The 23,849-nt window shown below is 40.8% G+C and overlaps 2 protein-coding genes across 24 annotated transcripts in view; one reads left to right on the forward strand and one right to left on the reverse strand.

Annotated features, from left to right (window-relative positions):
* Nucleotides 1-20,679, forward strand: part of FEZ2 (fasciculation and elongation protein zeta 2) — a 216,632-nt gene extending 195,953 nt beyond the window's left edge. For 11 of the 19 annotated variants that reach the window (XM_060169103.1, XM_060169102.1, XM_060169099.1 and 8 more), the window contains 7 exons: nucleotides 5,918-5,998; nucleotides 8,614-8,689; nucleotides 11,471-11,536; nucleotides 15,293-15,434; nucleotides 16,297-17,137; nucleotides 17,234-17,415; nucleotides 18,853-20,679. In XM_060169103.1, the coding sequence (XP_060025086.1) occupies nucleotides 5,918-5,998; nucleotides 8,614-8,689; nucleotides 11,471-11,536; nucleotides 15,293-15,309 (240 nt within the window). In that variant the 3' untranslated portion in view covers nucleotides 15,310-15,434; nucleotides 16,297-17,137; nucleotides 17,234-17,415; nucleotides 18,853-20,679. Of the gene's footprint in view, nucleotides 1-4,005; nucleotides 4,146-5,917; nucleotides 5,999-8,613; nucleotides 8,690-11,470; nucleotides 11,537-15,292; nucleotides 16,243-16,296; nucleotides 17,138-17,233; nucleotides 17,416-18,848 lie in introns of those variants that run through there. The other 8 variants (XM_060169112.1, XM_060169119.1, XM_060169109.1 and 5 more) reach the window with 7 other exon arrangements.
* The window catches only part of CRIM1 (cysteine rich transmembrane BMP regulator 1), a 208,624-nt gene continuing 202,143 nt past the window's right edge, over nucleotides 17,369-23,849 (reverse strand). For all 5 annotated transcript variants that reach the window (XM_060169096.1, XM_060169094.1, XM_060169095.1 and 2 more), the window contains 2 exons: nucleotides 21,417-21,607; nucleotides 17,369-19,914 (listed from right to left, as the gene is read on the reverse strand). In XM_060169096.1, coding sequence (XP_060025079.1) covers nucleotides 19,738-19,914; nucleotides 21,417-21,607 — 368 coding nt within the window. In that variant the 3' untranslated portion in view covers nucleotides 17,369-19,737. The remainder of the gene's footprint in view (nucleotides 19,915-21,416; nucleotides 21,608-23,849) is intronic.

The following is a 23,849-nucleotide window of genomic DNA, read 5'->3' on the forward strand; positions in this document are numbered from 1 at the left end:
CTTTGACAAAAAACTTTATATCTCGTCATGTCATCCTTCTCTTCACCCTCAGGTTATTTTTGCCTTTTAGCTCTTTTAAAAAAGTTTCTCTCCTGCAAGAAGTCAAGAGGCCTCCCGATATGGTTATCACAGGCTCTAAGACTGGTCTTAGGTGTGTTACAACTTCAGCTTAGCAGACGTTTATAAATGCCTGCTGTGGCACCGGCACTGTGCAGGTCACTGGGATGGAGAGACTAAGACCTAGTCTCTTCTCTTCAAAGTGTACTCATGTCATGGAAGAAAAAGGAAGCCACGGGAGTAGACAGCTCTGAATGTATCATCTTGCTGGGCAATTCTGTCATTCTAGAGCACTAATATCATAGCTTATGTGACCTTTTAGCCTTGTACTGTTCTGTGTGCGTATGTGTGCGTGCATATGTATGGTTCGGATTTGCCTTCCTAAAAATTCATGTATCTTCTAGGTGGAGTTAACTTGCAGATTCACAGAAGTTACAAATGAGAAGACCTTTAAAAATGACATCATTTAATCATCCATTTCACAGATGAGGAAATGGGCCTCTGCAGGCTTAGGGACTGCTGTCATGTCACACAGTTAGTGGCAAAGCTGGGAGAGAGCCCAGATTTCTGATTTCTAGTCCAACATTTTTCTATCCAAGAAGACTGTTGAAAAATTTTTCTGATTCCAAATACTTTTGACTAAGGTATGATTCCTGGTTTCATTAAAAAAAAAAAAAATCTGGAAGTATTTCACTGTTAGGGGAAGTAGTTGCTGAAGCATTTTGCAGTTGAAGCCAGTGACGATCAGTCAAGTGCCTCCTGCCTGCTGAGGCTGGGCTTGTGCTTTGTGGGCATACAAAAGGGGCATCTGTCATTTCTCGCCTTAAAGATTTTGAGATGGGGTTGAGCTTATGAAAAATTAACCAAAACTTTCTTTTTCCTTTCTGTTCTGTTTTTTAGATCTTGTGCCTCATCCCCACGTTAAAAAACAAAAAACAAAAAAAAACCTCTTTCTTTTTTCCAGTTTTATTGAGAAATAAATGCCGTACATTGCTGTGTAAGTTTAAGGTATATAGCGTGAAGGTTTGATTTATAAATATGGTGAAATGGTTACCACAGTAGGATCAGCTAACATCCATCTTCTCATATAGATACAATTAAAAGAAGAAAGGAGAAAAAAGGTTTTCCTTGTGATGAGAACTCCCAGGATTTACTCTTCTACATCATACGTCAGTGTTAAGTAAAGTCATGTTGTACGTGACATCACTAGTGCTTACTTATCTCATAACTGGAAGTTTATACTGGTTGACCACCTTCCTCCAGTCCCCTCTCCCCACACCCTCCACCTGTGGTAACCACAAGTGTGATCTCTTTTCCTATGAGTTTAGGTTTTTATTTTATTTTTTTAAGATTCCACATATAAGTGAGATCATACACTATTTGTCTTTCTCTGTCTGACTCACTTCACTTAGCATAATGCCTTCAAGGTCATCTGTGTGGCAAATTAAACTTTTATCTTTTCATTTAGTACTATTAGAAAAACATATATTGATATCTAATTATGTGCCGGGCATGGGTGTTAAGGATGCAGAGTAAATCTCAGCCTCCAGGGACATGCAGCCTGTGGGCTGGGGATCTGATGACAGACCATCCAATGCACATGCAGTGATTCTCAACCAGGCCAGTTCTGTCCCCCAGGAGACATTAGGGAATGTCCGGAAATGTTTGTCACTGTCACTCCTTGGCGGAGGGTGGGGGGGTGTCACTGGCATCCAGCTGAGTAGAGGCCAGAGATGCCATTCAACATCCTACAGTCCACAGGACTGCTCCCACATCGAAGGATTACATATCTGTAATTCAATGTCAGTAGTGTCAAGGTTGAGAAACCTGGGGATAGGGTAATTATTGCTGTATTCAAAACAGGTACCACGTTTTTGGTGCTTTCTGTGCCTGGTACTGTCCTGTGGTAGCGGTGTGTGTACATTACTATCACCCCTAGTTTGGTTGAGGGGTCTGAATTGAATCCTGAGGACAAGCAGAGGAAGGAGGGGACAGGCATACTGAGCAGAGGGGGTGGTGTGGGCAACCACCTGGAGGTGACAGGGCACCTGGGGAACCGCAGGTGGTTCATTATGGCTGGAGGTTGAGGGAGGAAGTAAGTCAAGAAGAAGAGGGTGTGGGGTAACAAAGTAGAAGCCAGAAGATGGAGGGCTTTGTACTGTATGCCTCGCTATGGCATTTGGGCCTTATTTAAAGGCTGTAGGAAACCAAGGAGAGGTTTTGAGTGGCTCGTTACGTATTCAGATTTGTCTCTTGGAAGGGTAACTTCAGAGTTTCAAGGAGAAAGTAATCGGAAGGAGACAACTAGAGATAAGGAATTGATTTGGAGGCTGTTGCTGCCATCAGGAAAGAATTGAGCCAAGGAAGTGACAGCAATGGGAAAATAGTTGTATTTCAGAGATATTAAGGCAGTTGAATCTATCGGCTGGGGCTCTGGAGAAGGGAGGGGCCAGGGTTGGGTCATTGATTTCTGCCTTGGGGTGGCATAGATAGAACATGTGTACCCCTTCCGCAAAGTGAGATATGCAAACCTCTTCAGCAGTAACTGCATCTAGCACAGTATCTTTGGGGGATGTCTGTCCTTCCCATCAGCTCTGGATGGTGTAGCTCCTCATGGTACAAAGAGCAAGCCTCCCATTCCAGCACATCCAGCACATGAAGATGGAGAGAGAACAGGGCCGCTGTAATGAAACCTTCTTATTGGAAGGAGGGGAGAATGGAAATACTCAGTAGCTACTGTTTCACATCCTGCTGCAGCAGAATAACAGGACCCCTGCTCACTAGCCGCAGGGTGAACTCCTTGGTTGGCCAGTTGGGCTGCTTTTGGTTTTGTTCTGAGAGGATCTCTTGTCCATTGTCCTTTGTAGCTCATCTGGGAGTGTGTATAATTCATGTTTCAGCTCAGATGTCACCTCCTAGGAGAACTTTTCTCTGACCTCCCAGTATAAAGTAGGCATCCAGTTTTTAATTGTTGTAGCTATCGGCAGGAGGTGCATTATCTGCAGTTATCTAGTTCCTTTACTTGTTTTATTTTTTCTGCTCCTCTTAGGCTGGAATGTCAGGTCATGAGGATGGGAGGGGCCTTGGCAGATGTGTTCACTTTGAATCCTTAATACCTGGAATAATATGTGGCTCAGTATATTTTTTGAAAGAATGAATAAATGAAGGAGAGAGGTATAGAATGCTGAAGGAGAAACAGGCTTTAAATTTAAAAAAAATTGCTGGGGGAGAGGAAGGTGAATTCAGTCTTGGATATGATGCGTTTTTGGAATGTTTAAGTACAAGTGTCCAACAGACCACTAAACGTACAAGTCCGAAGCTCAGGAGGGAAATTAAAATAAAGGTATGGCCAGTGTTTCTTGAGCCCTTCCTTTGTGCCAGGCTCTGTTCCAAGCACTTGATTGCTCTTAGTAAAGTGGAGCTGTAGATCTACAGAGGCAGAAGTCGAAGTGGGAAAAGTCAGAGTGTGCATGAGAAAAAAAATAGGGACACAATCCCTGGGAAACACCCGTATATAAGAGGTGAGCAAAGAAAGAGGCACTTCTCAGAAGAAGCAGCCCAGAGGCAGGGGGGACTCTGGGAGAGTGTGGTGTCTAGGAACCCAGGCAGGCAGGGAGAAGAGCTTACTGGATGTCTGCGAGGGATCTGAAAGGTGTCCGCAGACCTTGGCATCAAAGAAATGATGCTGGGCAGAGCTGTTTCTGGAAACCCTGGCGAAAGAGAGGTTGAGTGTTTCAGAATTTAAAGTTGGCAATGTGGGAAAGAGCTAGGAGAGAGGAAGAGTTTGAACATGGAGTAAAGGGAGAAAATTGTTAGTGATTTCTGGGGAGGTGGGAGTTGATGGCAGCTGGAGCATTGGGGGTGGAACGTTCTCAGTGGTACCTCACAGTTGGTTTCTTTGTGCTTCGCCTGAATGTTCTGATTTTTCTTGTTCTGTCATTTTCCCAGTTGAACCTTGTTGGCTGCTGTGTTGCTTGCCTGGTCAGGATACAGTGGGGCCTGACTGGCCACAGCTACTGACTCAGCTGTCATCAGCCGCAAGGGCAAAGGTTCTACTGGGAGTTCCTTTACTTAACTTCTTTCGTTTTGTATGTTCCTAAGTTACTGTGGCTTCACGTGATTGCATTTTCATTTATTTCCACTAAGCCTGGTTGCATGAAAGCCGTCTTTCACAAATACTCAGGCTATTGGCAGTTGAAATGGCTCAGTAATGTCCACAACTGGACATTTAATAAAGAAATTTAAATTACAGCTTAAGAATTTAAAAATTTGCATAAACTACTCCCACCCCTACCCGCAAGAGACGGGAATTAGGTTGCCAATTGGGAAAGGTAAAGATGGTGTTTTTAGAATACACTGTTCAAATATGAAGTATACCTTAGCTTTCTGATACATGGATTCTAAAATGCTTCATCTTGCTTGAGATTTTCTGAATTTGTATCTGGCTTTAACTTGCCTGTAGATAATGGAGTGAAGTAATACTGAAAATTCAGTATTTTTCTCTTTGTTGCTTTTGAAAGGAACTACGTTTGATAGACATAATTTTTTTAAAAAAAGAGCTGACTTGTTTATTTGAAAAGAGTTTCCCGTAAGTTTTATTGCAGATAAGGAGGCTAAGAGGTCCTTTCTTTTGATAATCTCTTTAAAAAATGTGAACAAGTTATATGATAGCATGTGAAAAATCTACAGACATGGTTACCTGTAGGTTTTCTTTTAAAACTAGCCTACTTCATCAAAAGAAGAGTTACGCTGCTAGCAAAGTACAGCATGTTTAGTGGAGCTGTCTTGACCTGGACCACACTTTGAGAATCACTGGGCTACACTATGCCTTTCTTGAGAGCAGAAACCATTGCCTTAGTTTCCTTTTTTCTGTTCATTAGGGCCTGGTAAAATACTCTTTATATTGACTCCTCAAATGTATTTACTGATTCAACGCACCCCTATAAAATTACAGGGGGAGGAAGCATCCTGTGAATCAGGACTGAACTTCCTTTTCAGAATGCCTTTCCCCTTAATTAGTCATGCTGTAAGAGGATCCATCGAAGTCCTTTGACTCAGCAGCCCCAGAGGTGCCACTGGACTCTTTTTGACTGTCTGATGACATTGTAGGCTGGTTACAAATCAAGATGAGTAGTGTAGGAAAACAATATTCCCTTTTCAGTACAACGAATTCTAGTAAGTCTTGGAGGTTGCTGGGAGAAAAAAGCTAGAATTGTTTCCTAGAAACAGAATGGAAAAGTCTGCAGAAGTCTTAGGGGGCCTCGCTGGCACGTGGGATCCACTCTGCTCTCCAGGAAGCATATGTGCTCTTCCAGTTCGAATTTTCTGCCCCAAGGCGATGGCAGGTGTCCTGAAGAGTGAGTGGGAAGCAATAATCAGCTCTCCGAGTAACAGCATTTTCATTTGCCAAATGTTATGTTAATGTTCTCCGAACTTATGGTAGAAATATGCAAACTTAGACTGAAAATATGCATACTGTCAGTATTAAGTTTTCAGACTTTTGAAAAAATGTAGGTAAACAATATCAAAAGGTATCTTTAAAGTTATGTGGTAAATTCTGCATAAAACAAATATGTGTACAACTGATAGTGTTTATATTGGAGCACATTTACCAGCTATGTCAGGAAAAACTTCATATATAGTTGCATGAAAGTAGTTGCTTTTGCATTTGACTTGCAAAGCAATGGAAGCAAAAGCATTTTAAAACAGCATGATTTTGTCTGCTTTATCTGAATGAGTTAGTGGCATTTTCTAACTGCTTGCCTCTTGGGTACATACGTCATCATGGTACATTCTTACTAATAGTCTTTGAACTTCTTTCTCTGTCCTTTTCTTCTGGGCCGTTTATTGCTGCCTTTAGCGCTTCAGCATGGAAGGGATCTCAAATGTCATTCAGAATGGCCTCCGCCACACCTTTGGAAATTCAGGTGGAGAGAAACAGGTGCTCGGTTATTCTTGTTTTCCTCATTCTCTGTTTTTTCATTCTCTGTGTAAGTGAGGGTCCTGAAAGCTGGCAGTCTTACTAATCTACTAAGACTATTGCTTAAAGAAATGAAAGTTCATTATATTTATAGCCTTGATAATGCATAGAATTTCCCTTTAGGAAAAAGCATTTTTCAAATTAGACAGTAGATTCAGTGTATTCTTTTTTCTTTTCTTTTCTTTTTTTTTTGCGGTATGCGGGCCTCTCTCTGTTGTGGCCTCTCCCGCTGCGGAGCACAGGCTCCGGACGCGCAGGCTCAGCGGCCATGGCTCACGGGCCCAGCCGCTCCACGGCATGTAGGATCTTCCCAGACCAGGGCACAAACGTGTGTCCCCTGCATCGGCAGGCGGACTCTCAACCACTGCACCACCAGGGAAGCCCCAGTGTATTCTTAATACACGTTTTAGAACTCTATTTTTCACTTTTACCTTTAAACAAATAGCTGTTAATATATTGACTTAATGAATTGCATGTGTAGAATATATAGCTGTGAAAATAACTAAACTAGAATATGCTACTGTAATTCTAAAAGTTTAAGAAACAAGATCTCATTTGGGGGGAAAGAAAGCCAGATGTTGGTATCTTTTAGACTACAGTTCTAGGTCAAAATGTTTATAGAGTATACCTTACCTACTTCTAAATGAAATTCATGTGCTTTTAAGGTGTATCATGTGGTCAGTCAACTCAGTTGTCTGCTGAATGAGGCATGAAACATTATTTATACCAAATTATACATGGATATAAATACACAGTCAGATGTATAGCAGTTTGCTTTTTATTAGCATTTTTTGATATAATGACTTAAGGAATGTCAAGAGCATGGGAAACACATCTACATTGAATGTGCTTAGAATTTTCACAATTGAAACCTTCACTTTAAAAAGAAAACTCTTCAATTTAGTTCTTAAGTGAAGAGTGAGAAAGTGTGCAGAGTGTAGCTAGTAGGCAGTTTATGAGAATAAGCCATTTGAGTCTAGGTTTTTACTGCAGGTAGCTCTGTATTACTCAAGAAGGGAAATGATCGACATTAATCCTTCACACTGACATTTGCAGCTCATAAGTGGGCTCCATTAAGGGATGGTTGAATTTTTTTTTTTTTTTTCTGCCTCACCTCTCTCAAACCCACAAGATGGCAGAATAACTTCCAAACTGACCCAACATGTGGGAGTGGGGCAGGAAGGCCTGAAAGTGTGGCTAGACAGCATGCATGCCAAGGTGCGGCTTCCTGGTGCTTCTACAAGTTGCCCGACATGCATGCTATTAGCGAGGTCCCAGGAGGGTGTGTTTTGGCTTCTTGTGTATTCTTTACAAAGAAACATGTTTGGTTATACAACTGGGCATCATCTTGGAGAGGCCTACACCATAAAGATGGTGGAAACTAAGTTTCTTAAAGATTGAAACAATTCTTTGTAATCAGTTATTTTTAAGCAATTCTATTTTGTTTTTTGATTATGAGTGGGATAAAATTGCTCAAAGAGGATTAGGAATAGAGCTGAGATTCAGGACTGGGGCTAAATAATAGGTGGGTCTGGAGAGATTCCAGGTAAAAAAAACTAGTAGGGCTTCCCTGGTGGTGCAGTGGTTGAGAGTCCGCCTGCTGATGCAGAGGACACGGGTTGGTGCCCCAGTCCGGGAAGATCCCACATGCCGCAGAGCGGCTGGGCCCGTGAGCCATGGCCGCTGAGCCTGCGCGTCCGGAGCCTGTGCTCCGCAATGGGAGAGGCCACAACAGTGAGAGGCCCGTGTACCGCAAAAAAACAAAAAACAAAAAACTAGTAGATCTCTAGATAAGCACATGCAAAGTACGTTGAGCTATACATTTTTTGGTGGCGTGGTCAGAATAGGAGAATCTGGACAATAACTTTTAGATTATGCTTTCAAGGGACGTAATTATAGGACATAACTGATACTTGTGAGCCTTTACAGTAGTGAACTAGGCAGTTTGTCTCAATATCAGACATGAATTTTCATTATTCATTAGGCCATTATCTCCCTTCACTTTTTTCTTTTCCTTTAATACCTTTAAGCATTTATAACTACTTACACAATAATTTAAAATAATAGTAATACATCTTTAAAATTATTTGGGTAAGTGTTTCTTTTTTAGCTTCTGGAGAAAGCTGGTATTCATTTTTAAAGTTGTCAAGTTATCCATGTGACTGTTTTGTTCAACCAGAAAAAAATGGTCTAAAACAGAATCATTTGACTGTTGGGAACTATTTTGTTATGCAGAATGGTTATGTTTTTAGTTTAAATTACCATTTCAAAACTGTGTTGAAGTATTCAAGGAGAATGTTAGATAAGACTTCATTTTAAAAATGAACAAATTGGACGCATCACCCTCAGACTTACTCCTGTGAAATTTTCAATAATTAAAAGACAGAAAAGTTGATATTTATGTAAACAGGTGGGCAAAAAAAATGAGTTCCAGCTGAGATAGTAAGATAGCTGTGTTCATCACTAAAGTGGCTCATGTTTCTCATGTTATAAAACGAACCTTCTAGTAACTATATCAAATTTTTGCAGAGAAGGTAATTCAGATTTAAGTGACACTTTTTTTTTTAACTTGGCAGTACTTGACAACAGTCATTCCTTATGAGAAAAAAAATGGACCACCATCTATTGAAGATCTTCAAATATTAACAAAAAGTAAGCAAAGACAAAATTAAACTGTTACCTTGTTTACTTTTGCTGATTCTAAACACTGATTTTAGTTGGCTGGTTTTGTTTCTGTTATTGTTTTATTTTGTCAATTTAGGATAGTAAATGATGGATGTCATCATTTATTCTTTTGAGAATGAAACCATAAATGGTTGTGACAAACACAGCACTCAATCTAGAGTTGATTTGTATTTTTCCTGTTTTTCTTATCTTTTGAAACATTTACAAGCTGAACTTCTGGAGGAAAAATGTAACAATTTCCCATCACCTCTTGTATATTTAAGAATATATCCATTTATCAATTAATAAGGTGCTTCATGGATCTTATATTAGTATGACTGTCAGAAACTCAGTAGGAAAGATTTAGAAATGCAGCCTAAAACACTCTCCTTTCTTAGGATTGTGGAAACCAAGGTAGGTAGTTACAGGTAGAAAATAAATTGATAGTAATGTTTTAAGAATATTTATTCACTCAGCAAATATTTAATGAAGGCCTACTCTGTGCCAGGCCATGTTCTGAGCACTTGGGATACTTCAGTTCACAAAGCAGACAAAAATACTCCACCTTCAATGGGCTTGCATTTTAAAATAATTTGTTAGACTTAAGAGACATTCAATATAATGTATATTTATGATGGCCATAAATGAGCCCTGAATTCTGGTTCTATCCGTTACTTATAGGGATATCCTTGGAAGTCATTTACACTCTCTCAGTTACAGTGAAAAATGAGGATTAAAATATTTGCTCTCTTTACCTCATAGTAAATAAATTAATGTATGTGTGATTTGGGATAAGTCAATCACTTGGCCTTGTTTTTCTTGAAGGGATTGAATTTGCTGATCTGTTAGGTTCTTTCTGTTTATAAATATTTGTGATAACTGTGAATTAAAGAGGGAGCCGAACGAGAGAGCATCACATGAGTGGATATTAATGATGATATTGATTTTGGAAATTGAGGTGATCGAGGCATGGGTGGCGGGAGCACGAGGAAAGAAATGTCTTATTTGCAAGCAGCCTGCCTGCTAACCTGAAGCTTTTATCCTTTCCTTTGAACAGTACTTTTCAGAACATTTCATACTTATGTGATGCCAGCCTGTATAAAATAAAGAATTAAGAGATTAACTAGGTGGCTAGCCCTCTACTTTTCAGGAAGAATGAGTGTCCAAGATCACACAGGAGAATGGTTCATTACAGGGCTGTGTCTCGTAATTTCCAGTCCACCACATTTTAATAATGCTGGATTTTAATAGTGCTGGTTTTTGGTACGTGATTTTATGTAGAACTGAAAACAAATCTAAAATATGATTGGAAGCAGAAATACTGAACATTAAGTATTTCTCTAAGAAGAGAGCACAGATATTGCCTAGAAGCCAGGAATTACTGAGGGATCTCAGCTTCTCAGATCAAGGACAAACACATACTTAGCCAAACCAAAGTTGTCATAATTCCCACATCAGAATGTCCTAGGCCGATCCTTAGATGATGTCTTTATAGACTGACACAACTTGGAATTTGGGGTGAGTGAATGTATGTAGGGTATGTGAATGAGTGTCCAAGTTAATATACTACATGAAGACAGTAGACGGAAGGATGACCTTTACTCTGAAAGTTTAAGAAAAGTGGTTATCTCCTGAAAATTTTGGGGAGAATCTGAGCCTCTGCCATCCCCACGTATAGAAGTTACTGCAGGGGAAGCCCTGTAGAGATAGGCAGTGTTTAGATATGTATCCTTCTTCATAAAAGCTATTGGAGGTGCAATAATAGTAGTGATAAGAATTAGAATAATATTAGCTGTGCTAATAATGATGGTAATGCTTATGTAGCGTATATTATGTGCCAGGTACTACTTTAAGTCCTTTACACCTGAATTAGTAACTTAATACTCACAACAACCCTTTGAGACAAGTCTAATGATTATTCCCATTTTACAGATGAGGAACTGGGTGGTTAAGTAACTTGCTCACAGTCCCACTGCTAGGAAGTGGCAGAGCCGGGGTTTAAACCCAGGAAGACTGACTTGACGGTTACAGTAGGTTGTCTTGTCATACGTCGGGGGGAGAACAGTGAGGCCTTTCCCCAGGATGCCCTGGAGAGTTCGAGTTGGCAGTCACTATGAAAGGGCAGTATAGGTGGTCTAGATGTTTTTTAACCACTGTAATAGTAGCTGTGTTTTCTGTTTTGTCTCTGCTTAGAGATCAAATTGTCAAAGATTCTCTTTAGGATGAGGCGAAATCACCCAGGTGCCTTTGGAGTATCAAGAAGTAAGCAGCCCGGCTGGGTGCTTGCTTCATGGGAAGTCTGTTCTTCATTTTGTTTTTTTCTTTAAAAGTTTCCAAGAAGGCTGACTGATGTGCTCCTTGGAGAGTACGGCTAACTCTTCATTTCCCTAAGAGTTCCTCCAGCTCATGAGACCTGCAGCACCAAGGTTCTCCTCTCCAGAGCCCATAGAAGTGCACATTATGGTAACTCACTTGCCAGTATTTATGGTGACAAAACTGGGGCTCTGTGTAATAACCCAGCTCCTGTTTCCTGCCTCCACTGTTTAGAAATTTTAAATCAGGGTAATAGCTCTCAGGTAGCTGCAGTATTCTTACCTGAAAAACGACTTATTCAACTATAACAAATTCTTGAACATTTGCAGTTGTATTCTCTCATCCAGAAAATAGTCAATTTGCATGAATTGTTGTATCATGTAATTAAGACTAAGGCTACCATGACTGAGGTTATCTGAATTTGAAATTGTGTTTTCTTTCTCCTTTATTTTGCAGTTCTTTGTGCCATGAAAGAGGATAGTGAAAAAGTTCCGAGTTTGTTAACTGATTATATACTGAAAGGTGAGTTTTAGAATAGTGTATGGGCAGTGGTTGGGAAGTTTTGATTGGTCAATAAATGCATTGTCTTGCTAATAGATTAAAAAGTAACTTCCAAATGCGCAACTTTTTTTTTTTTTTGTGGTACGCGGGCCTCTCACTGTTGTGGCCTCTCCCGTTGCGGAGCACAGGCTCCGGACGCGCAGGCTCAGTGGCCATGGCTCACGGGCCCAGCCACTCCGTGGCATGTGGTATCTTCCCGGACCGGGGCACGAACCTGTGTCCCCTGCATCGGCAGGCGGACTCTCAACCACTGCGCCACCAGGGAAGCCCAAAATGCGCAACTTTTATTTTGCAGGGTGAGAATAGATAACGTGACGACTTATTTATGCTTCCAATATCATAAAGTGTGGTTATTTAAAATTTAATTTTTATTTGAAGTCCTGGGCTGGAAATAATTTCCACAGCTAAATTATAAACATCAAGGAAGGCAACGGAGGGACTTCCCTGGAGGTCCAGTGGTTAAGACTCTGAGCTTCCCCCGCAGGGGGCACAGGTTCGATCATCCCTGGTCGGGGAACTAAGATCCCACATGGCTGCGAGGAGCAGCCAAAAAAAAAAGAGAAGGCATTGGAGGAAATGTTGTGGAGATATTGCCATAATGATGTGAGTCTAAGGTGTTGACGCTGAGGATTTGAGAAAGGTGGCCTCTGTCCTCTTGGGGACACTAGAAGAAGGACGGATGAAGGAGGGAACAGTTAGATCAGTTCACAGTCCCAAAGGGAACATGAACGGGGATGGGGTAAGGGGCAGGGAGCGGAGGGAGAAAGAGAAAAAGAATGGACTTTCATAAAGCCAGGGCAGTGAAGAGTGAGCCATACATCTTAGGAGCAAGATCGGCATCTCACAGGATGGGAACAGTGATGAGGCAAAGGAAGATCGTTTGAGACTTTAACGAGATCACCTGCTTTGCTGAGGAAGGAAGAAAATTTGGATGATAGAAGGACTGAAGAACTTATTTAATTATAGGCAAAAATAATACTTTTCAGTGAAATTATTTCTTAAAAAGTAGCAGTTTTTTAGGTAACGTATTTTCAGAGCATCGTAAAATGCATCCTGTAGTGTTTGATCCAATTTTGAGAGCAGTCCGCCTCTGGTCACACTTCTCTTCTTTGGGTTCTCTCTCTTCTCCATCAAGAGTAGCTAGCTGAACCGAAGGTTGGGATTTGTGAGACGTCAGATAACTCAGATGGGACTTTTCTTCAGTCATAGCTTCATAAAGGGGGAACCCTTGGTATAGTCATGAGCACAAAGTGAATATTACATGAGTATCACCTGTAAGACCTGACACTAAGCCAGCCATTAGTAGGTTAACAGGAGGGTAGAAAAGACTAAGTTGACATGATCGTTTTTTAAATAAGCTTTTTTTTCTTTCTGATGGAGAAGAGTTTTCTCTTCTTATTACATTCTGAATTAAAAACAAAACAAAAGGGCTTCCCTGGTGGCGCAGTGGTTGAGAGTCCGCCTGCCGATGCAGGGGACACAGGTTCGTGCCCCGGTCTGGGAGGATCCCACATGCCGCAGAGCGGCTGGGCCCGTGAGCCATGGCCGCTGAGCCTGCGCGTCCAGAACCTGTGCTCCACAGCGGGAGAGGCCACAACAGTGAGAGGCCTGCGTACCGCAAAACAAAACAAAAAAGTCTGACATCTTTGTTTGCTTTTGTGTTGTGCTAGCATTGGTATGAAAGCTGGATTGTTCTGAGGTTTGTTCTTCATAGATGTGAATCAGGAATGAGATGCACATAAAGAACATGTCTTAATTTTCAATTATAGTGGGTCTCTAGGGCACTGCCATGAGGGCCAGAGACAGAATGAGCTTCTGAAGCATTCTCTAGCTATTTTATCATCAGACTGCATGGGAGAATTTTATGACCCAGAGAGCAGTGTTCCGGGGGGGGGGGGATGTGGGCGTGTGATTTGTTTTTTTTTAACATCTTTATTGGAGTATAATTGCTTTACAATGGTGTGTTAGTTTCTGCTGTATAACAAAGTGAATCAGCTATACATATACATATATCCACATATCTCCTCCCTCTTGCATCTCCCACCCTCCCTATCCCACCCCTCTATGTGGTCACAAAGCACGGTGCTGACCTCCCTGTGCTATGTGGCTGCTTCCTACCAGCTATCTATTTTACGTTTGGTAGTGTATATATGTCCATGCCACTCTCTCACTTCGTCCCAGCTTACCCTTCCCCCTCCCTGTGTCCTCAAGTCCATTCTCTACGTCTGCGTCTTTATTCCTGTCTTGCAACTTCAGAACCTTTTTTTTTTTTAGATTCCACATATATGTTAGCATACGGTATTTGTTTTTCTCTTTCTGACTTACTTCACTCTGTATGACAGACTCTAGGTCCATCCACCTCACTACAAATAACTCAATTTAATTTCTTTTTATGGCTAATATTCCATTGTATATATGTGCCACATCTTCTTTATCCAGTCACTTGTTGATGGACACTTAGGTTGCGTCCATGTCCTGGCTATTGTAAATAGAGCTGCGATGAACATATTGGTACATGACTCTTTTTGAATTATGGTTTTCTCAGGGTATATGCCCAGGAGTGGGATTGCTGGGTCGTATGGTGGGGGTGTGACTTTCCCTTTTTTCCCTGAAAACCTGGGACTGTAACCGCGACTCTTCACCACCTGCCCTAGGGAGGCGGCATGCCTCCAGCTGTGCTCCCCTTGCTCGGGCCACTGGCTCTGGTCTGCGAGCCCAGGTCTAGCTAGACAGTACCTGCCACTGACGAGCTGCTTGTGTGCATGTGTTGCGGTTTTTGTCTTGGCTTTGTATTGTGAGGACTGGGTGGAAAAGAAGCTGGGGTTCAGACTAAAGGGTGACTCTGTACTCTGAGAAAATGAGGAGGGGAGTGTAACACTCAGAGGAGTTCACGTGCATGGGAAGCTGAGGATGGAGGGCTATTTAAAATGCTCTTTTCCACCCATTCTGGAAATCCATAGCCAGTTAGTGATTTCTCTTCCTTGGGGACCAGTAGAACATTTTGCCCAGGAAGAGGGTATTGCTCAAGGGAGAACTCTCCTCCCTCTTTCCTGGTGGGACTTTCTCCTTATTGTTTTTAATGCCAGTGACTATGGCTTAGCTGCCTACATATACCACCTTAATTTCAGTGCAAAGGTAAGAAGTGAAAGAAGGTAGAAAAGTGGCCTCATTTGGCCTGGAAAAGATGGGATGGATGCCGTATAGGCTACTTAAGCTTCTTTCTTACCATTGTGTAATTACGCCACCGCAGACTGCTCCCACCCCGGCCCTCAAGAGCTGTGCCAAAGGCTAGTAGTGTAGCTCTGGCTGCCACTGTGCTGACCCTAGATGGGAAGAAAATTGTGTGCAGACACTTGGATCCTTCTTTGACTTCACTGGGGAGCCGTTTGCTGTGTTATAAGCCTCGTACAGGGCTAACGTTATGGGTTTTTATCTCTACGTGGTACCCTAAGAGACATGGCCTTTTGGTGTCTCATTTCTGGGCAATTCTAATCAATGTGTCTTGAGAAAACGTTTCATTGTTGGGTGTAGCCTTTTATACCTTAGAAAAAAATTGCCACTATAGATCCTTGCATTAATGTTTAGTTCTAATGGTGTTTTTTATATACATATAAAATGTATATACATAAAAATGTGTATAAATATATATACATCTTGTGTAAACATATACAAAATATTCATTTCTATTAAAAATTTTTTTTGTTGTTGTTCCTCTAGTTCTGTGTCCTACATAGGGCAGCATAACTTCAGGAATAGCTTTATCGTCTGTGGACAGCAAACTAAATTGCTTATAGCATCATTCTGAAAGCTGGCTACCGTTACCTTCCTGCTATTGGAAACTCAGGACACCTGAACTTGGGTTTGTGATTCAGTATTACTATAGTGATCATGCCTTCTCTAATGCTTTATATTATGAACCGAGGGAACTACGGCACTATTTTGAATTCTAGAGATGTTTTCTTAAATACTAACAATTATGAACTCTTTTCCAGCTTTATAGAGTAAGGGGGAGTGATGTGAATTGTGCATGTACAGTTATATTTTTCATGCCTGTTCGAGTTTTTAAGGCTTTCTGGATCTAAACTGCACTCACTCAAGAACTAGATCAAAGCACTGAGAGATTTATACTCGTTATTTTTCAGTGCTGGCAAGAACCAACACTGATTTTTTTGTAAGAGAATTGTCAGTGTAAATATTACCTACCAGTATTGTCCAGAGAGACTAAGACTTAAAAATTGGGGTGTTCTTGGAAGAAGGGAAACCAGAATATGCGCTGTCTTGGCTTAATACTTAGTCAATATCGAAACAGCTGGAGACAACTGATTTTAGAGGTTGCTGCGTTTCACCGTTGTTCATATTTTAACCATTAAGATGCCACTTACTTTCAGAATCTTGTATTAACTTTAGAGGTTTCATTGCTTCATTTCACTTGTCTGTGAAGAAGTGTCCTTTAAAAGGAGTTTGTATCCTTTAAGGTGCTTAAGAAACTGTATGCTACAGCATTGCCCATTTCCTGTTACTGTTATATTTTATTCATGCCTATGTGTTTTCCTAAAGTAGTAATTCTGGAAACAGCTACTCATGGATCCATCACTAGTCATGAAAAACGTTTGCCAGCTCCAGTCAAGTCAATGTCATTTAATAAATGTTGGGGGAAAAAAAGGTAATATATACTTGAGAGCTTTATTTTTGAGTTTTTGGTTTTTTTCTTCCCTTAATAGTGCTGGATTCCTCCCCTCACTCTTCACACATTGTCCATCATTACAGTGGTGAAATCTTGATTTGCCTCATGATGCTAAGGAGGGCAGAGAGGGACTTTTTTCAGATCGTGCTAAGCTGCTGTGGAATGATGGAAGTCCTGTTCTTTTTCTGGGTCCGTGAGACATTCCTAACAGCCATGGCAGCTTCTTCCCATTGACAACATGAGTGTAAGTAGAGTCTCTATAGGACCTGCTGTCGGGGGGGGCTTTTAAAATTCCACTTAAACATCTGTGAGCATACAGAGCTACCCGGCTCAGTAAACGGGACACCAGGACTGCAACGGCAGTAGCTCAGTTTGGAGTTGATGCCAGCGTGGCACTTAAGCCGTTCTCTAGGAGTATGTGGAACTTGAGATGGTTCCTTGTTTTATTAATGTCTTATTTGATAGCGAATATGTGGAACTAATTTGTCCCTTGCCCTTGAATTGATGAAGATGCATACTAATACAATAATATTAATAATTTAATCTGAATTTGTAAAAATTGTCTTATACTGAAGAAATATCACTTTGGAGGGCATCCGAAAGAGTCAAAAGAGATTTTTTTTGAAGCGACTCAACAGTGCTCTGTTTATAGTTCATTCTTAAGTTGATGCATCTGAAATGTATGAAAAATATGCTATTTTTTCCTATCAACTCAAAGTCCCCTTTTAATGAGGTTTCCTCTATTTTGCTTGGTAACCTCTTTCTTCAGCATTAGTAAAATCCTAGGGTTTCCCACTACAGCCTTTCTCCTACACATGATGAATGAGTTTGACACTAATGATGAGATGGGCGTGTTTCTGATCTGTGACTGACAACAGGTAGGTTTTAAGTTTCTCTCACAGCAGCATCCCTGTGCTGTACACTTGACTGCTGGGCGGGGGACACCCTTTTTTTTTTTTTTTTTTTTAAACAAGGATTCCTTGGGAAGGGCCTGCCTTCTTAGAGAAGCACTGGGGCTGCTTGTGACGCCGGAACTGACAGCCTTAAAGTAAAAGGACGAGTCATCTTTCTCATCTCAGACACAGAATCTTTTTGAAAGTGACGCTGTGTGATTTAGAGTCAAAGTGTTTATTTGCTGCCAAGAATCAAGTTGCAGGTAATCCTTTTACAGCCTTGTTTTTTGAAGAAAACAAAACAAACTGTAGAACTATAGTGCACTCCAAGTGCCATATATCTATTTTATTCTTCAGGAAATTATATTTTTCTTTTACAGAGCACAACAGGAACCAAAGTAAAAGAGTAATAGATATAGCACTCAGGATAAATCAAATCTTTAAAATAATAAAAAAAATTTACACCTTGTCCTATATCCTGTTAGTATTTTCATAATATGGCCATGATTGAAAAAACAAAAAGCAAGCATTTACAATTTTTTGATAGACTTTTTATGCCAGGAATGGATTAATTGTCAACAAAAATTTATACTAATCAGGCTGATGTAGGTCTATTTTGGTAACATATCATTAACAAATTTATTTTGGAGATAAAAATATTGCCCCTTGATAATAAATCTTTTTTCTTTGATGCAAACAGCTAGAACACCTTTTTCTTTTCTTTTTTTTGATATTCTAAGACAAAAGAAATGGTTAATCTTCAGATTAATAAATTAGGTCATTATAATAATAAATTAATTTTTTTTTAAAGTTCAGCAACCTCTGTCCAAGTATTTACAACAATACTTGAAAGTTCCTTTACAAAACAGAACACATTTTCTTTTCACATTAAGCATACTGGGTATCTGTGTCTTTCACAACAAGCATTTTAAAAAGAAAAATCAATGCAACAAATGGGTAATTAGTATAAAAGTGCTAAGAGCTGTTTGAAAAGTTAACACTATAGTGTACAGTCAGTTATATCTGAGGCAAACTACAACAAACTTCCAGCTTATTATGGACAATATTCCAGTAGTTGTTTCAAACAGTTGTTTGAAAAGAAAAAAAAAAAATCCAGGAGCTGATTAGTGATGCAGAGACCAGTGAGCAAATTGAAAACCAAAAGCAAATCCAAATGAGGAAGATTTTAATAAAGGAATACCTTCTCCATAGCAGGTATGATGCTGACTGCTCAAGGCGTGTGCATACACACACACACAAACACACATACACCCAACACTCACACGTTTCTCTTCCCAATTAAACTGCAAGTAGATTGAGACTTTGTGTTAATCAAAAATTTAAGTGATCAAAAGCACTGATATGGAATGCCTGTTTGTTTTTTGTTCTGGTTAAAATCTCATAAAAATACATTCAACAGGAAAACATAAATTGTATGTGTATAAATATATATGCATATATATTATATACACACGCACACAAATACTTTTGTTTTTCTGAAGCATAAGATAGTTACATAACTATGCCTATAATTGCTAAAGTTTAAAGAGGCATAATTTTTTTTTGAGCTTCAACAAAGGTGCTTGAATAATATACAATTAAAATGAAGTAGTTTCTATTTTGTAGAATCAGTATATAATAAGGAAAAAAAGATCCCCAAACAGTCTTTTTTTTTTTAAAAAAGTTTCTTCTTAAGCTAGAGCTTCAACGAAAACTATGAACAACCGACAGAACAGAAGAAAGCAACAACAAACAAGGAAGTATAGCCCCTGGGAATGCCTGGTGTCCTTCCCCCTCTTCTCCTTCCTGCCACGCTGCTGTCAGAAAAGCTCCAGTGCTCACGTCAAGAAACGACTCGGGTTTTATTCATTTGCTGACTCTGCTAGGAACTGGCTGATTGACTGACTTGGAAGAAAAAGAAAGCAGCAAAAAGTATAACTGTATATATATCCTTAATCACCCGCTTTAGAGAAACGTCGCTACCCCATTTCTCTTGCTTCCTCACCACCTACTGCAGCTGTGACTGTATATAAAAGAAGCATGTGGCTTTAGGCCTGGGTTGGCTATCAAAAGGGTCTGATGTGCTCGTCTGGTAGTCTAAGGTGGTTATGGCAGCTGGATCGCAAGGCCTTTTTGTTTTCCTGCTCACTCAGGCCTGAGCTTTGCAGCAACCAGTGCAAGTCTTCTGAGCAACAGGAAAAAAATATCCTCTGGGCCACTGGACTGGATTTCTCCACAAGCCAAGCTGACCTATTTGTCTTCCCAACACCACCCTCCCACCCATTCGCCCCAACCAAACTCACTGTCCCCGTCCCCAAGTATCTCTACAGCTATATTACAAGCAAATATACCTTAGCAACTTTCAAACCTTTGGTTCTAAGACAACACTTGGTCGGTTATCTTGAGGAAGAGTGGGAATGCTTGTTCTGCACACTGCTGTCGACAGAGCCCAGCCCAGGAAGTCCTCAGCGCTGTACATCAAGTCACAATCCAAAACAATCCACTAAGCAAGTGCACGAATTCTAGTTAAAGAGCAGATTGAGTCGTTTTTCTGTCTTTCAAAACCTCATCCACACTGCCTCTCTTCACACCGTTTGGTAGAAATTGTCTGCCTGTAGGTGGTTCTGTTTTTGCATGCTGTAGAAGCCACTGAATCTGGCGTCTGGTTCTGCGATTCTCAGCATTCTCTGGGAACCGTCCACCTGGACTCGGGTTCCTTTCTTGCAGTCCACAGATACCAGCTGATTATTTAAAGAAGAAGGCTATTTAATGGGAGGAGGAAAAAGAACCACAAAGAATTAACTGCTTTACATATCTCAAACCAACAGATATTTAGTACCTCATTCAAGTGAGAAAACAGCATCACAGCACATGGATGGGCAGACTGCATGGGTTCACATCATGCTCTGGTGCCAACTATACTTCCTTTGTGGCTGCGCTGCATGGCATGTGGTACCTTAGCTCCCCAACCAGGGATCCAGCCTGTGCCCCCTGCAGTGGAAGTGTGGAGCCTTAACCACTGGACCACCAGGGAAGTGCTGCCAACTATACTCTTATGAGGAATACTGACAAACTGTGTAGGGGTGAAATGTCAAATTATGTCAAACGGAGGGGATGAAGGAACTGAGAAAATACGGAAGTGACATAATTATTTTCAAATCCTTGAAGTACAGACTAGTGCTTAAGAGGGTTGAAAGATGAGTGGAAGGTACCAGATAGACAGATTTTAAGATAAACGGACCATTTCTTATCAGGCTGTAAAATCAGCATCCCAGGTTGGGCCAGTCTGTCTGTATCCAGCCATACACACTATGATATGAGCAGCTCTCTCCCCAGCTTTGCAGGTAGGGACTGTGTCTCGTGCAGCCCTGTATCCTGACCCAGCATGCGCCCAGCACAGAGGCAATTTACATATTTGTTGTAAGAAAATCAGTGAAAGTATTATTGTCTGTATGGTAAATGGGCTGTTTTCAATTCTTGAGGTTGTATATCTTTTTTCTTTAGTAAAAACCAAACTGCAAAAAGTAGTTAGTGTTCAAAGGAATTATGATTTTTTCCCTTCATGAAAATGAATTATTTCCTGCTTTTTAAAATAGGCAGATTGAGGCCCTTTGCATTTGTATTGACAACACATATTCTTTCCCCTGCAATATGAAATCTGACCCCCTCCACCTTGTCTGGTATTATTTCACACAATCTCTTCATTGTTTGCTACCTTTCCCCTTTCTGCCTGCCTTTGACACATCTCCCTGTCCTCTGGACTTCTGTACATTGTCATGATCTTTTAGCTCTCCTCTTGCCCTCTTCTGTGTGTTATCTCCCTAACCTTGTGATTTTTTTTTCTTCCTTTCCCAATTCTAAGTTGATAGATGACTGAGAAATACCAAGTGACCAAGTTTTAATTTCTAATATAAACAACAATTACTTAGGAATCAATCCAGGGGTATCTGCTTATTTGAAAACTTTAAAGTAAATCCAGGAAATTGGATCTGTGAAAGGTCAGGATTCATTAACTGATGGATGATGGAGACTTGATCCAGCCATCTAGCCCAGGGCAAGTGATGGAGACTTGATCCAGCCATCTAGCCCAGGGCAAATACTATGTATCTTGATCACCACAGCTTAATGTGCATTTGAAGCTATGAGGAGCAAAGTAAACATTTCACTGGCTAATAGAGAAGATATCAAGCAACTAAGGAAATCTAAGCGTACAAGCTTTCCTAGTTTGATCGTTTAAGAGGCTGAAACTTTGTCAGTACAATACCTTAGTTGGTGTTCGATACCAGCAAAGCAGTGGTATCCACTGTTTCTTCTGATTGATGAACAGGAATGCTATTATAATAGAGAGGCCTATTATTATGGGAACCACAACTGAGGCAATGGAGTCCAGCGAAGAATCTTCTCCTGAGTGCAGCCTGTTATTATCTCTGTAATCTACCTGGAGAGGACCCATGTCTAGAAGAAGAAAAATTACAAGCATTTATTACCTAAACCAGAATTTTTTTTTGTTTTTTTTTGCAGTATGCAGGCCTCTCACTGTTGTGGCCTCTCCCATTGCAGAGCACAGGCTCCGGGCGCGCAGGCTCAGCGGCCATGGCTCACGGGCCCAGCCGCTCTGCGGCATGTGGGATCTTCCCGGCCCAGGGCACGAACCCGTGTCCCCTGCATCGGCAGGCGGACTCTCAACCACTGCGCCACCAGGGAAGCCCTAAACCAGAATTTTTAAGGATTATTTTAATTACATTGCAAATAGAGATCGGCAACGTGGTTTTATTGCTTCCTAGTACTTTAAGGCTAAAACATGATTAAAGTCTAATGTGGATCCAAAGAGCTCTTATGAGAGAGCAGAGCTCTTAGGGATGGATGTAAAAAAGAAAATATTAGGGTGAGAAGTTTTAGTAATTGGGCAGGATGATGCTGATTCTAGCTAATAAAGAAAATAAGAAAATTCTTACGCAGACTTTAAAGAAAAAGTGACTAGGGCTTCCCTGGTGGCGCAGTGGTTAAGAATCTGCCTGCCAATGCAGGGAACACGGGTTCAAGCCCTGGTCCGGGAAGATCCCACATGCTGTGGAGCAACTAAGGCCGTGCGCCACAACTACTGAGCCTCTGCTCCGGAGCCCGCAAGCCACAACTACTGAGCCCGTGTGCCACAACTACTGAAGCCTGCGCACCTAGAGCCCGTGCTCCACAAGAGAAGCCACCGCAATGAGGAGCCCGTGCACTGCAACTAAGAGTAGCCCCCGCTCACCACAACTAGAGAAAGCCTGCGCACAGCAACAAAGGGCCAATGCAACCAAAAATAATAAATTAATTAAAAACCATATTTTAAAAAGTGACTAAAATTAGACTACTGAAAATATTTTAATTAATGTTAATCTTTATGGTCTTCTAAGATTTTGAAGCAGAAACATCAGCTTAGCTCCCTGTTTACTAACAAATAGGAGACTAGGACAAAGTATATGCTTCTACTTAGTAGTGTAATAGATAAGACTAATTAGTAGTGTACTCGTAAAAACCAAGCCAGAATCAAGAGCCTTGTCTTTTGGTTAATATTCTGGTTTACTGAGCTCTAAGCTAAAATGCCGTACTTTTCATAAACTTGTTGAAAACTCACTGGACCTATTGGATCATTTTCCTGCCTTGGTTATTGTACAAGGGACGTTTAATTTTGCTCTTATAAATGGTGGTCTTTTTGTTCCTTTAAATCATCATTCTTGCCATGAACACTGCAGACAGAGATAACATTTAAATAGATACCAATCAGGAGCACTCTCTGAAGATTTCCTTATTTTTCTTTTGTTTCAAATAAACCACTGTAGTCAGGATGTCTTTAAATGCATCAAAGACCAGGTTAGTGAAAGATGCAGAACACATGCAATCAAAAGGACCTGCTTTTAAATTGTTTTGGAAACTCAGCTCATGAAGTAGTACAGCTTTGTGATGTTAATACTGTCTATAGTTTAAAACTCAGATTTTTATTAATATCCTTCTATGTGTATGTGAGGGGACGAGAAGAAGAGACCCTTCCTAGTCATTTTAGAGAGGCAGATGGTAATACTTTATAGGAAGGGGGAAAAAAAAGGGAACATATGTATCAGCATCAAGAAAAATGCTAAAGGGGGGAGTTCCCTGGTGGTCCAGTAGTTAGGACTCCGTCCGCACTTTCACTGCTGAGGGTGCGGGTTTCATCCCTGGCCAGGGAACTAAGATCCCGGAAGCCGTGCGGTGTGGCCAAAAAGAAGAGTAGTTTCTAATGCCAAAGGTAAAAGTAACATTTTTTTTTTTTTTTTGCGGTACGTGGGCCTCTTACTGTTGTGGCCTCTCCCGTTGCAGAGCACAGGCTCCGGACACGTGCAGGCCCAGCGGCCATGGCTCATGGGCCCAGCCGCTCTGCGGCATGTGGGATCTTCCCGGACCGGGGCACAATCCCGTGTCCCCTGCATCGGCAGGCGGACTCTCAACCACTGCGCCACCAGGGAAGCCCAAAAAGTAACATTTTATTGATGAATTCAGGTTTTAAAAACACAATGAATAAAAGAATGAATTTTCACCTTCCCACATTCCAAATGATATTGGAAGTGTTTTTAGGAATATATGTCATATAAGATGATTAAAACGTAAATTAAGGAAAATCTTGGGGAAAGGAAAATGAAGCTTCAGTTGAAGTCTGTTACAAAATTTAGTCCTTAAATTG

Source organism: Lagenorhynchus albirostris, chromosome 13, assembly GCF_949774975.1.
Source record: "Lagenorhynchus albirostris chromosome 13, mLagAlb1.1, whole genome shotgun sequence".
NCBI classification, from domain to species: Eukaryota; Metazoa; Chordata; class Mammalia; order Artiodactyla; family Delphinidae; genus Lagenorhynchus; species Lagenorhynchus albirostris.